Source organism: Dendropsophus ebraccatus, chromosome 6 (genome assembly GCF_027789765.1).
Source record: "Dendropsophus ebraccatus isolate aDenEbr1 chromosome 6, aDenEbr1.pat, whole genome shotgun sequence".
Lineage (NCBI taxonomy): Eukaryota > Metazoa > Chordata > Amphibia > Anura > Hylidae > Dendropsophus > Dendropsophus ebraccatus.
Window position 1 is genome coordinate 34,564,928 of NC_091459.1, and position 15,840 is coordinate 34,580,767.

At 37.5% G+C, this 15,840-nt stretch overlaps 1 protein-coding gene across 1 annotated transcript in view; it reads left to right on the forward strand.

The window, feature by feature from the left end:
• GRIK2 (glutamate ionotropic receptor kainate type subunit 2) overlaps window positions 1–15,840 on the forward strand; it is a 521,506-nt gene that overhangs the window by 381,262 nt on the left and 124,404 nt on the right. The window contains exon 11 of the mRNA XM_069973610.1: window positions 867–1,090. Coding sequence (XP_069829711.1) covers window positions 867–1,090 — 224 coding nt within the window. The remainder of the gene's footprint in view (window positions 1–866; window positions 1,091–15,840) is intronic.

A 15,840-nucleotide genomic window follows, 5' to 3' on the forward strand; every position in this document is an offset into this window, starting at 1 on the left:
TACCTTTATTATTGATTTTACTCCATATTTGTAAATTACTATTTTTTCAATGGAACTGTATTAATATTTTACTTGAAGAAATAGAATTTCTAACACTGTCTTATTTTTATGTTGCAAAAGATCTTATAGCAAAATTGTTCTGCTTGATTTTGCTACAAATAGTATTTTTAATTGCTGTTAGTATTACTAAGTATTGGTATAAATATTGCCAAGATGTATCAAAATATTGTATGTCCCTCATATCCATCTGTGGTGGCATATTGTACTTAACCCTTCTAAGGCTATGTTCACACAACGTATGTTTTCATAAAAGTACGGCCGTTGTTGCTATCAGCAACAATGGCCGTACTTTCTACGAAAACATACCTTGACTTGCCTTCCATGGGATCCCGGCTGGAGCGCAAAGAACTGACATGTCAGTTTTCTGCAGTCGCTATTCATTGAATAGCGGCCGTAGAAAACCATGTCAGTGCGCACTGGGGAGCGAGCGGCTGCGGACGCTTGCTTCACAGTGTGCTATGGGAAGTTCTGATGCGGGCACGCTCTGATGCGCCCATATCAGAACTCTACTGCCATAAAGATCTTCCATCCGGTACTGCAGTATCGGCAGGGATGATTTTTGCAGAGACCGGACTTTCTGTGACCCGGCCGGGTCACAGAACGGCCGGTACAATACACCATGTGAACATGGCCTCATACTTTACTACTCAAACTTTAGTAATAGAAAAGACATTAAAGCTAAAGGTTTTTTTATACTGTTCTTTTTTCTTTGGTCCTACTAAATTTATTGAATAAATAATATTGCTATTTTCATGTTTCACTAACAAGAATTTTTATTTTCTCTTCTTGTTTTCTTTCCATGACAGAAAGCTGATCTCGCAGTTGCTCCATTGGCTATCACGTATGTTAGAGAGCAGGTCATCGACTTCACCAAACCCTTTATGACACTTGGAATAAGTATTTTGTACCGAAAACCTAATGGTACAAACCCTGGCGTCTTCTCCTTCCTGAATCCTCTTTCCCCTGATATCTGGATGTATATTCTGCTGGCTTACTTGGGTGTCAGTTGTGTGCTCTTTGTCATAGCCAGGTAACATATCTACCTTGTGATTATTTGACAATTATGTCATTTATTCGCCTTATCTATAATTGTCAAAGGTCACTTTCTAATATCCTCTTCTTTTATGACTTATACCCGCTACATATAAGTCATAATAAAGGGTCTCACTAATAATTGTTGATACCTATTACATATGAAACTTCAACATCATATTATGCAGTCTGAAAGTATTACTTCTTATAAACTGCAATTGCAGATATCAGGGCGACCAATAATAATATCCTGTCCATATAAGTGCTTTTTAAAAAAAATTATTTCCCACTCAGTAAATATGCTGGACCAAGCTACTCACTAAATTTCCAACCTTTTCAATCATACAGGGAATTCCCCTACAGCCATGTACTACTGGCTAAGAATACTCAAAGGAAGAATAAAAAGTAGGAAATAGAATTAAATCCTCTACAGTTTCCATATTGATATTTTCATAAATCAGCCATAATTTTTACATCAACTGTAGATCCCTTTGTGCCATCAAAATAGCTCTGACTCTACAAGATCCTACATGATTTCGAAAGTGCCTGGTGTTATTTGGCTTCAAAATGTTAACAGCATCTCTTTAAAATCCTTCAAATTGTAAGGTTGCCACTGCCATCGGGGATACTGTTGCCATAAAGGGCCATACTGGGTTGACATCAGTATTTTTGTAGGTGGTACATGTGAAAGTAACAGATATTCTCTGTCAGCTTGCCTTTCCACAATGCTTCCCGTATGTCTTTCCCAGATAAGAAACACAAATGCACCTGTCTACATGATGTAAAAAAACATAACTAGTTAAACCAGATCATGTTCTTCCATAGCTCTATGGTCCAGTGTGGGTACTCATATGTCAATTTTAGAAGCTTTCAGTAGTAGAAAAGAGTACGAATGGGCACTCTGACTAATCACCCTATAGGTTGCTTCCACCAATGCATTGTTTGACACCTATTTTTCATATCCAGCCAGTGGTTACTTTTTCAACAAGAGTACTTCTATAGAAGCACCTGTACGGTATGGTACAAGATAGGCTAGCTTTCGTGTCCCATGGCCTAAGGCCATTTGTCTGGTCCACTTATTATCCTTCCTTGGACCATGTCATCCAGCCATCACAGATACTCGGTCAGGGTATGTTCACACTACGGAATCCCGACAGAACACCCATCGCGGATTCCGCAGCTTGCACCGGCTCACGAACTTGCACCCGCTACCATCGACTCCATTCTATGGTTTGCTAGATTCCGCCGTCCACCCAAAGAATGAACTCGCTCATTCTTCGGGCCGACAGCAGAATCTGGCAAGCCAGAGTCCGCGAGTGGGTGAAAGCTGCGGAATCCGCAATGTGTTTTCCGTCGGGATTTTGTAGTGTGTACATACCCATACTCAGATATTTTTGCATGCCCATACCCCTTTTTACCCCTTGACAGGTGCTGTAGCACAATTATTAGTGTTTTTAACTTCACCCGTCAGCAGTTTATGGCTGATCAGTATAGCACTGATTGTAACTGAAAACATACTGATGCTTTATCTCTACCACATTTTATAATAAGATATTTGTTCAGGTACCATATCACAGATTTAGATCTTTGCACTGCATTAGATTAAATACTGCAATGCAAGTTGGCATTTCCCACTACTAATACAGCTCTGATCCTCTAATGATAGTCTTTCCTTACTTTAATAAGCAGACAAGAATATAAATAATGTGCATATTATTTAAGGTGGTTTCAAACTGGCAAAAGATCAAGTGCATAAAATGATGCAGGAACAAGAAATGTGTTTAGGATTATTATTCACTGGAATTTGTAGGTTAAGCTGGTTCAGAAGATCAAAATGGGAAATTTGAATCACCTAGATTTGTTCTGGCAATTATATAAAATTCCTTTAGTCCTGTAAAATATTTCTCCATGGTTCTGCTTACTAGAATAGACTATTTTACAAAAGCGCCTGAGAATGGATTAACAATTCATGCCAGGGCCCATAGTCAGAGAGCGATTTTAGATATTTCAGCAATAAAGCTACAATAACATTGCAGCCTGCGTTTTCTGTTCAGACAATGTAAAGCCCCTTGTGCTTGCTTGCTCCTCGTTCCCGCTCACTGCCGGCGCAATTACATGCGCCGACAGTAAGCAGGTTATTTGGGGGGGGGGGGGGGTACGGGGGTAGCTGTTGTGAATGTCAGCTGATAGTTGCCTTTTATTATACAAAGCGATTATTGGCTGTAATGTCCGATAATAGGCCAAATAAGGCCGATAATCGGTTTGTGTAATAGAGCCTTAAGAGAATGTGTCCTTAAATCATGAAAGATGTCCAGGGCTAACAGTCTATGACTATGTTCCCACAAAGTCTTTTAAAGTAAAAAAACTGCAATTTTTTGTTCATGACTGCCATCAATAATGATCGTGATCATTATTAACAGCCGCCATTAACATAAGACTATGTAGATAAATATTATCATTTACACAAACAAAAAAAGGCTATGATACAAAATATAGCATAAAGTTTATTGGCATGATTTAAAATCAACACTCAAAATTTACATATAGTGCAAGGAAAATCCAATAGAAAAAAGCAACCCACTGCCATAGTGTTTGGAAAATCAAATGGACGTACATAAATAGCGGCAAGCATGAAAATCACTGTAGACATCTATGCAGTATACCCACATAGCCTCCCAGGTTTCCTAGGTATAAGTATACCTGACCTGATTATTAATTCCGTTGTTGGAAACCGCATAATACTATATTGGTGTCCATTGGAACTATTGTGTATAAACTATGTAGATAAATACTAGATTAACCCTGGTTAATTCTCTATATTTATTTAATAGAATTACAGGGGTATTCCGGAAGGATACTACCTACCACACAGGACTATGCAGAGCAGGGTCCTATGCCCCCTTCCCAGTGTACTATATATTCTTACAGTACCAAAAGGGGAGTGCGGGCCCTCTGAGACTGCAGCAGAGCATGGCAGCCTCTGCACAGCAAGCAGAGATAGCTATGACCACTCACTCCGCTTGTGACTTTAGCACAGTAAGCAGTGGCAGTATTCACTGCTCGTTGGGGAGAGGCTGCCTCCATCTGCTATGAAGTTGGGCAGCCTCCCTCACAGGTACCGTAAGTAAGAATAAACAGTACACAGAGATGCAAAGGGGAAGGGGGTAGAAGTAAACTGGACCCTGCTCTGAATAGAGTTGTACAGCAGTGCTTGATCAGAACAGAGTATGGGGACTTTAGGACTTAGACAGCCCTGCAGTTCTCAACATAAATCTTATTGTGAAAGTTGGGTGATACAGAAAAAAGTATACACTTATTGGGTGCTGGGGGCTCTGAGCACAGCATGTTTAACTTGGGGAGAGCAGGGTCCCTACTACTATTTCTAGGGTGCCGTATGTTAATAGCATAGGAAAAAAAGAAAGTACATAGAAAAGCACAAAAAGAAAGAAATCTAAGACATATGTCACTGTTCCTTTCACAGCAAACTACATTGATAGGCAACACAGACACACAATGATACCTACAGCACCTGCACTGTGTTGGTGTCACTTTTTGTGATCTTTGGTGTGTTGCAACATGTCTTTACTGTAAAGGCCATATTATGCAGCACAATATAAGTGGTAAGCCCCTTGTTCCCTGCTCACTGTCTGTGCTATTACACAAAGAGCAGCGGGAGGGACCGCGGCGAGCAGTGGGAGGAGCTGCCCCAAGGATCCTTGAATGTCCAGGCTGCCCATTGAAGTCAGTGCTGGTCTGCTGCCAGCAATTGTGCTGCCAGTGCTCCTATTACAGGGGGCACTGTGCAACAGACCGTCACTGTATTGACCGTGATTTTTCACAATGTTGAAAGACCACAATCGGCCAACATTGTGAATGTCAGCTGATCCGGATCTTTTAACTAGGCGCTATCACACCAAACAATTATCGACTGGAATAGCCAGTAAATGGCCAAGTACGGCCAATAATCGTTTGTTGTAGGGCATTGAGTACTGAGCAAATGGTTGGTTATGCCTACTTGAAATTCTGTGCACCATTTTACAGCAAGTGAGGAACGCATCCTATAGTTTAAATCTGTCAGCCATGTTAATCTTTATTTTTAGCTTAATTTCTTTTTGTCAGTTTTACCTTCTCACATTTGTGCCTGTTCAGCTTTTGGAGACCTCTTGAGTATTGCTTTCTGCAACCTGATTCAGAGTTACAATAAGTATAACAGATCAACAAATGAAGATTAAAAGGCCATCGAATTCACAGGGAAAACCAGGGAGCGATGGATAAGTTTGTTTCAGCAGCTACAATAAAAATAAAAATAAAAATCCATCTCTGGCCACTAATATTAAGTATACAAGTAGGGAAGATACTTGAAGGAAAACATTTTTTATATACAATTTAACATATAACAACACCCTAAATATTGGGGCACATTTGTGAGAACGGTCACAAATGGTACTTTTAAGTCTATCTTAAAGAGCCAGGGTTCTTTAATTTTTTTTCTTTTTAAAGTACTCACCTGGATCAATACTCGAGAGCTGCTGGTGGCTCCTAGTCCCTGCTGTTTACCCCTGGTTTCTGTAACATGTTGTCCCTAAAGGAATGCACCCCTGGGGTGGGTAATGATTGGTTGAGTGGGCAGTTCCTGAAGGGTCAACATATCACAGGAATCAAGAGACAGCAGGGACCAGCAATTCAGGTATTTTTATTTTTATTTTTAATAGCACCCAAATTCAATGTAAAAAATGTTGGCTGTATGAAATATACTATATGTCCTCAAATTTACAACATTCAAATTTACAACATTCAAACATAACTTAAAAATGTGCATTAAAAATACAATCCTTTACCATTCTGGCCTATATTTGGCTATTGCCAAAATGACACTTTTTATAAATATGCCCCAAGGATGTATAAATTATGGAGGCAGTCTATGTGAATTCTACTATGATCCTTGTAGACAGAACATTAGTGCAAAATCTCTTCCCCATAGATCCTATTAACTCAAAGGTTGTGGTGTGATAATGCCCCAATTAACACTATAAATGCCCCTTATGTGTTCACTTACTTTCTGGATTTATGATGCCAAACAATTACTAGTGAGAACCCTAAGACGTATGCAGTGCCTATGACTGCATTTATGAATTAAACAGTGCTTCAGGTAAATGTAATGCTAATGTCTAATGCTGATGTATTGGTCATCAGATCTTGTTTTCCTTATTTTTACTGTCAGTTATATGTTTGTCTATTTGTGTTAAGTTTTTATGTTCATTTTTGGTTATTAAGAGAAACTTTTGCTAAGGCTGAGAAAATGGTTAGTTCAGTGATCAATGTGCCCTTTCTGTAAAAGATTTTGACCTTGCTTCAAATACATCACATAATACACTATATGGAAGAACATTCTTGACTATTAACAAGCTGTAGATGGTAAATGAGTTTTTATTATAACTATTGTCGTAAGCATGTGTCCTATAAATATTAGAAATGTTAGTAGTAATGTTAATTAGTAAGTTAATTGTACTATGTACATAGTACTGTACATACTGTAGATAGATTTTGTTCAAAATACTTTTTTAGTAGGTTTATGCTGTCCTATCTAAGGGTAACATAAAGTAGTGATAGAGAAACTGAACCGAATGATGTATCACTCACATTGTTCTGTGTAGCTGATTCGGAGATATCCTGCTGAATAACATGGACAATAAATAGTCCTCTTAATTATCCAGTAGTCCTGGATATTCATGAAAAGCAGAACATTCCACCCACTAGCTGCTGATTGACAGTTATCTAGCCATGCTGTGTATAGGCAGTCAACTGTCAATCAGCAGCTGGAGGGTGGGGGGAGGGGTTTGGCAATAATTCTATTCTCCTGCATATTAGGAGAACGGCTGAATAGAATGATGTAAGTAATACACTGATCTGTTCAGCATTTCTGTCACTAGTTTATTCTGCCCTCATTTAAGACAGCATAAACCTAGAAGCAGATTCCATGTAATGTGGTCATACTGATGTTACAATCTAAGGCTGGGTTCACACTACGTATATTTCAGTCAGTATTGTGGTCCTCACATTGCAAACAAAACCAGGAGTGGATTGAAAACACAGAAAGGCTCTGTCCACACAATGTTGAAATTGAGTGGATGGCCGCCATTTAATGGCAAATATTTGCTGTTATTTTAAAACAACGGCTGTTATATTGAAATAATGGCAGTTATTTACTGTTATATGGCGGCCATCCACTCAATTTCAACATTGTGTGGACAGAGCCTTTCTGTGTTTTTAATCCACTCCTGGTTTTGGTTGCAATATAAGGACCACAATACTGACTGAAATATACGTAGTGTGAACCCAGCCTCAAACAAATAGTTGCATCACACTACTACTAAAGCTACTACTTTTGGGTAATCACCAGGTTTTAAAGAAGCCCCTTTTCCCAAATAGATAAAAGTCCCAGAGATGGATAAGGCATGAATATCTAAGCTGGGGATGCTCTTTTAGATTAAGAGGCTGACATTCTTATTTTATTTTTTATGCAAATTGTAAGGCATTAAAACACAAAGTATACTAGATGTTGCATTCATATTCATTATGTATTAAATATGCTTTATCTAGTTTAACAGGGATCAACTTTTATATTTTCATTCATTAAAATTTTTTTTGAATAATCTATGTTATGCTATTTTTTATGCTTTATTTTTATCATATGAATATTAATACATGAATATTATAGATTTTAAGTTCTTTCCTTTTTATATGTGTATAAACTGTACTTGAAGTAAGGCCAAAAAAATCTGGGTTATTGGTTGTTACTGGCATTTTCAACATTGTAATGGGGAAAGGGCAACAACTGTCATCTAAGTTGGTTCAGAATATGCATCAACTGTTTTGTCATCTAAAAATGAAGATGTGGGTAAGTCTAAACAATGTTTAGTAGTATTTATGCATATCAGAGACTACGATATGTCTAGATTGATGCTTGTCATGACTTTTGGTTCGTAATGTATTCTACCATTTTATTGCATATATATATATATATATATATATATATATATATATTATGCATATGTACATTTTTAGATCTTAGTTTCACACAGAACAAACACAATAACAATTAAGTAAATTGAAAAGAAAGCAGATGGAACATTCCCTACACCTTGTATAGGGAAAGAGGACAAATTACATTAAAGTACATTAAAAAAAAAAAACTGTTAATAGCACATACATTTTTTTCTCTATTACTCTTTTTTATGGAATACGTATGTTAAAAATGACCACCAAATATTATCAATGCAATGTCTATATTTTATTTCTGCTTTATGTGAATATTAAGTTGATTTCAAATACAAAATCTATGCCACGTAGGGGGGTATCTATCTCACAAGAGGATTTACAAAAACAGATCAGCACACTATATTATGCTATAGGCTCCCACACCATCTTTCTTGGCTGTTTTAGGACGGTCCTCATTTTTAAGCCAAATAACGTCTATTATTTCATAATGACAGACATTATTTGTGCACTCACAGTTGTTCGTTATTTGGCCTTAAAATGACACTATCCTAAAAGATGGGCATCAAACAGCCAAGAAAAGATGGTGAGTGAACATAGCCGTGAAGTCAAAATGCACAAAGGGAGGACTGTAATAGCTTTGGTGTCATCAGCAGCCCTTGGCCCTTGTTTTTAAGGTATTTGGATTCTGTCTCATTATATTTAGGTGTTACCATGCCTAAGGGGTAAAACTGGTATTTGTAAAAGCCAGTAAATTCAACGAATTTTAAACGAAAATTCACCTGGAAGTTAGCATGTTCAGATCTCGAATTTTGCTTGGTATCCGAACACCACACATGTTCTGCGAAATCGCCCTATCAACAGTGTTGCACCTTATCATGTGCCACTTGTCTGCCCCTTCCACCTCGTGTCCTGACTTCTCATGTTCCCCTTTAATGTCATCCCACCCTCATGAGTCCTTACATACAGTACAATATTGTACAGTATAGCTATGCTGGAGTGACTTTTAATGCAATAAATGAGTTCTGTAGTTACTGTATGTATTGCTAATTATTGGTAGAGCCAATAAGCGGCCTGGTCACAGAACAGCCGGTGTTATGCATTGTGTGAGCATGGCTTAATAGTGTATATTAACCAGTGATCTATTGATCACTGACACACTGCACTGCACTACTACTGTAGTCCAGTGTATTGTATATGTCAGCACCAGGCTATGTTCACAACGATTTTCCCTCTGTTTAGAATTACGTCCATCATATTGGGAGTTTAAAATGGCACCCGTCAGTTCGCTGTTTGGCCACACGTCTGTGCAGTGACAGCTGGTGGTACATTATTAAAATTTAGGTTTACTAACACAGTGGCTCAGTGGTTAGCACTGTGGCCTTGAGTCCTGAGTTCAAATCCCACCAAGGGCAACATCTGCAAAGAGTTTGTATGTTCTCTTCGTTTTTGCGTGGGTTTCCTCCGGGTACTCCAGTTTCCTCCCACTCCCAAAAACATACAGATAGGTGAAGTGCTGCGGAATCTGTGTGCGCTATACAAATAAACAATTATAATTATTAAAATTGGCCCTATGGTGTGTCTGTAATTAAAAAGCCATTAAATGTAGAAGAAAAAAATGGTGAAAGGACGGTAAAAAAAGAAAAAATGTTTGTGACCAACTAAAAAATAACGTCCGCTGTTTGCAATAGATGTCCGAAATAATTGATCCTCTTTTGACCGTCATTTTCTACACTGTGTGTATTCAACGTTTGCCATGCATTGCACTGAAGTCAATAAGATCACAGCAATGACAAACAACGTGGACACCTTTTCTTTCGTTTGTCATTGTGTGAACATGAACATAGCCCTATGCTGACAGAAACATACATGGCAATCCCAGGGACCTTCAGAAGGCCTCCAAAATTGCCATGTTAACAGTTGGAAGCCCGGACCTCGCCGCGGGACTTCTGATTGGTGAGTAAATGCACCTGAACTTATTATATGCCACTGTCATGATTTGACACCAGCATTTAACAGGTTAAACTACCCAGAGTGGAGTATTCTCTGCAATGGGTAGTTACTGTGGGAGATCAGCTGTCATATTGACAGCTAATCCCCCATGATAAAGACACAGGAGCATGGTATAGCCTTATATATAGCTCATTAGTAAAGCTCATTAAAGCTTAATAAAGCTTAATAAAGCTCATTAGTGACCACCGTGAAACGGAATATTGGTGGTCACTTATTGTTTAAAGTGGTATTCCAGCCACTTAACTGTCAGATTATGGGGGGTCTGACCTTTAGGACAATCTATGGCCTTAATAGTGGGGACCCAACTCCTCCTCCTGAATGGAACAGTGGATCAACATGCACCACATTTATTCTCTATAGAAATGAAAAAGATAGTTGTGTGTTATTCATTTCAAGATTATGAGGGATCTCCAACCTCTGGGATAGAGCATACATTTTTGTAACTGGAATACCCTTTTAATGATTGCAGTTTGTCTTTACTATGGGTGTTTAACCCCTTAGCGACCCATGACGTACCTGGTACGTCATGGTGCCGCGGGGGTGTCCAGAGCGGGGTCCCGCCGGGACTATTAATTTATCACATTCCTGATCTCGCACGGTAAACGGCGTAAGCGCAAAAAAATTCCAAAGTGCAAAATTGCGCAATTTTGGTCGCATCAAATCCAGAAACAAAATGTAATAAAAAGCGATCAAAAAGTCGTATTTGCGCAATCAAGGTACCGATAGAAAGAACACATCATGGCGCAAAAAATTACACCTCACACAGCTCCATAGACCAAAGGATAAAAGCGCTATAAGCCTGGGAATAGAGCGATTTTAAGGAACGTATGTTTGTTAACAATGGTGTGAATTTTTAACAAGCCATCAGATAATATAAAAGTTATACATGTTATATATTGTTGTAATCGTAACGACTTGAGGAACATGCATAACAAGTCAGTTTTACCATAGGGCGAACGGCGTAAATGCAAAACTCCCCGAAATCAAAACAAATTCGTTTTTTTTTTTCAATTTGACAGCGCAAATGATTTTTTTCCGGTTTCGCAGCATATTTTATGGAAAAATAATGCCTGTCATTGCAAAGTACAATTGGTTTCGCAAAAAATAAGCACTCAAATAAGTCTCTAGGCGAAAAAATGCAAGCGCTATGGACTTTTAAACATAAAATGGAAAAAGCAAAAGTGCAAAAACGAAATTGTCTTTGACCTTAAGGGGTTAAAATAGAAGCACTTAAAATACATGTCCTGAAAAATAGTTACATAAAAAAGTTGTGATATTAAAAGGTTAATGTGTGTTTTAAATTCCCTGTGACTTCCTGGTAGCCCACCAAGACTATAGATCAGTAGTAGGGTATTCCACATAAAGACTATCATTTGCTGGTGGGCACAAAAGTCATTTTCTTCAGCCTCTGTGATCTTGAAGAAGTCACCTATTAAGCTATTGAGTCTGTATAAAGAATTTTTCAGTCAACGTCAGGTATGGCAAAATGCAGTCTGACAAGACACGGTCAGTGAGTCCTAAGCTGACCCTGTCCACTGTCCCTGCCTACTTTCCACAAGACAGTCCTAGGCGACTGCGGATAACCACCATGACAGTGCCTATAGTGACAGACAAACAAACACAATAAATCCAAGGTCAACAATCCAGGTCAGTAACAGCGGCCATCAAAAGTACAAAATCGGCAAACAAGCCGGGAAAACGAGAACAGGCTTTAAGTCAGGGTTCACAGCAGACAGGATAGAGAGGGAACACGCAAGGGTCAAATAAACACACAGCAGATATCCGAAAGAGTACGCTTAGCCTAGATTGCTCAAATAGCCAGCGACTAGCTGCTGGCTCTTCTGACTACTTATGAGGATCAGGAGCCCGGTCCAGCCATTGTCCTATCGCTATCCTTATATATGCATGCATACACTACATGTGCATAGTGCCAGAAAAAAGAGACATCGGAGAATTTATATAGTGGTTTTTATACAAAGGATTTTCAGCGAAAATAAAGAAAAGTGTTCATTCTTTGAGCCTCCCAGGAGATTTAGTGGCAGTACATAGCAAAAACTGTGGCAGAATATTGATTGTTCTTGTTTAACCTGATGATGCTGTTAATTATTAACCTTTCCACCTCATTTTGTTCTCCTAAAAGCTGGCAAGAGCTGGAACTTTAGATTAGATAACACTAAGTGACTGACATTTGCTGTCAGACAAAGACCTAACATTTACTTGCCCAGAAAAGAGCACTGATTATATAAAGAAAACCGTCCTTTTCATTCGAAAGTTCTAGGATTTGCAATTTGTGTAATCGTAAATACAGTTTCCTAGTGCCGCATAAACACATACTTATTTTGTTTCTTAAATAGCATCCAGTGTTATCTAATAATTAATGAGACTAAGGAATACACATATTCTGCAACAGACAAAAAGCTGGAATAATTTGCAAATGTACTGAATCTAATATAAATGAAACCTTTCATTGTAATTATTCGTAAGTCCTATTGCTTCCCATATATAATTATTTTACATTAAATTATAAAATAATACTAACTGCTTTACAATCTGCTTCAAAGTTTAGAGCAGCACTTCTCAAAATTTTCTCCTGGAGACTCACCCAACAGACCAAAGCAATGCCTGGGCCTCACCAGACAGAACAAGGGGAAGCCTAGGCTTCACCTAGGCTCCTGTTCCTCACAGATAAAAGCCCGGGCCTCACCTTAATCTGTCTCCTAAGCTCTGTATACCAATGATGCAAGTACAAAATAACTTAATAATGTTGCCAAAATAAATTTTGTTGCAAACAGCGAAAGGACTGTGCAGATCATTGTCATTTTTGTCAATACTGCCTTCCCAGCACTGGTCTAGAGTGTAATTTACTGAACTCTTTAGACTTCAGAGCTGAAATCTCTCTGCTAAACATCTACACATGGCCTTACCTTGCAATTTGTCTACTAGAGGCTATATTCACACAATTTGTTTCAGCTCAGTTTAAAATGACGTCCGCCATTTTGTGTTTAAAATAATGGACATCATTTCCCTAAGTGCAATGACTGGTGTTTCTACATTATTCTAGTTTGGGGTTATTAATTAGTCTTTGGGTGTGGCCTAATTGAAAAGAATAAATGTCAACAAAAGAAAAACTGTTTGTGAACAACTAATAAAAAATGTCCGCTGTTTGCAAAAGATGTCCGACAAATAATAATCATGTTCATTATTTTGATGTCCGCGGTAAAAACGTCCGTTATTCAATACATTGTGTGCATTGGACATCTTTCTTCGCATTGACTTCAATGCATTGCCACTGTAGTCAGTTAAATCGCAGCAATAACGGATGTTTTTTTAAATATCAAAATCGACCGTCTTTTCTCTGTCTTTGACATTGTGTGAACATAGTGAGAGACTTTATAGGGAAATGTACAGTAATATGAAGAAGGAAAAAAACTAGCTGCCCCATCGTATTAAAGGAGATCAATTGATCTGTTATAAGAGGTGCTGGTCTTCTAAGAATATCTTGACTATAAAATATAGGATAGACTTCAAAGGTGAAGATTTAGTATGCTGGGCGCAGGTTCAGGCGCCCGGCCTACTGGATTCACTAGGAGGCGTGCGTCTCATAGTGAATCCTGCCAGGGAAAAGGGGGCGGGGCCTTATATAAGACTGGCGTACTTGTACAACGGTCTTCAAAAATCCCCCCATGGTGTCTTGTGGTCTTGGATACAGAATATTTTGCAGCAAACCAATCTGACAAGTTAAATTAACCTCAACCATTACCTCTGATTTATAATTATTTCGTTTTGTTAGAAAGGTCAGTTATCATTATTAGTAGCATTCAAGATTTTTAGACAGATAACTATTACAAAATGGGAAACAAAAATTGGGCATCCCTTAAGACAGATATTAGGAGTTAATTATAACAAATACAATCTAATGATGTCATATCATTACAGTGAGCAACCACAAGAGCAGCCATAGTACAGGGAAAGGTTTCTTCACAAGATTAAATAACAGTATTCGCAAATTAAATCTGAGTTAAAAGTAGTAATGGATACGGCTTAGGCTAGGTTCACACTGCGTTTTTGCAATCCGTTTTTTCACAGTTTTTTTGCAAAATACCGATGAAAAAAGGATGAAAAAAACTGATTCGTTTGTGTGCATCCGTTTTTCCATTGATTTTTATTGTAAAAACAAGGATCAAAACGTGTCAGGTTTTTTTTAACGGACACAAAAGTAGTGTCAGCTACGTTTTTGTGTCCTTAAAAAAACGGATCTGTTTTGATCCGTTTTTTTCTTTTACAATGGAAGTCAATGGCAAAATGTATCAAAACGGATGCACACAAATGCATCCGTTTTTTCATCCATTTTATTTGCAAAAAAACGGATTGCAAAAACACAGTGTGAACCTAGCCTTAGCCATATGTATCAGCTTTGCAAGAAGTAGCTGAAAACTATTTAAAAAGCTTTTGTATTTGTCTTCCTTTCGTCACCTGACTTCAATTCAATTGAAATTTTATGTCATGAAAACCTATAAAGGATGTCTACCATTTGCTGAAATTGAACATTATGGAATCATATTGGGATAGAATGAATCAATGCTTTGCATAGACTTATAAAGGGAAACTGATGTGTCTTCAGTCATGCGAAGAAATATTAAATATGCATTAAAATATAAAATATAAAAACATTTTGGATTTAATAATACAACTTTAGGTGTTATTATTTTAATGTTTTGGACTCCTAAAAATATATACATTTTTTTGTAGATGTTTGAGGAACTCCTACCATGTTCCTCATGGTGGAATTCCCCACTTACTAGCTAAATTAATTAAAAGTTGTGAAATATAAAAAAAATCCGACATGAATCCGGATGAAATGTTTGACACATCTCTAGTAGATTATTCCTCTAGTTATTTACTTATTTATTTTTTTTGCAAGGGCTTAGAATATATAGCATATGAGAACATGAGCATATAGGAATATGAATGTATTATGGATGAACTGCCATCATTGTGTCTTCAGCATTTTATTGGTATTGCTTTTATTTTATTTCTGTACAGTAAATACCGATGATTGCCTTCAAAAAGATGCAAAATGCTGTAGATGAAATATAGATGCAATACAAATCAGATAGGGATGTGTTCCTTTATATACACTTCAAAGGGTGTTTTTCATCTGCCAGGAAAAGACAAAAAATTATATTAAATAGGTCAGATATAGACTATGTTCACACAATGTCAAAAATTGAGAAAAAACGCCATTTTTGATATTTAACCCTTTGAGGACCAGGCCCAAAATGACCCAGTGGACCGCGGAAATTTTCATTTTTGTGTTTTCGTTTTTTCCTCCTCCCCTTCTAAGAGTTCTAGCACTTTCAGTTTTCTATCTACAGGGCCATGTAAGGGTTAGTTTTTTACAGGAATAGTTGTACTATGTGATGGCATCTTTCATTCTAGCATAACATGTATGATGGAACCCGGTAAAAATCTGGTAAAAGGGACATGATACTATTATTCTATAGGTCAGCCCAAAAACAACCATATGCAGGTTTACATAGATTCTTTGATGATATATATATATATATATATATATATATATATATATATATATATATATTTGTTGTTTTTTTTTGTTTTTTTTATGAAATCCTTTTTTTTGCTATTTAAGTATTAAGAAATTGGGCCTATTGTGACTCTTATAACGTTTTTAGTTTTTCACCTACAGGGCTATTTTTTTTTAAACCATATTTGTGTAGC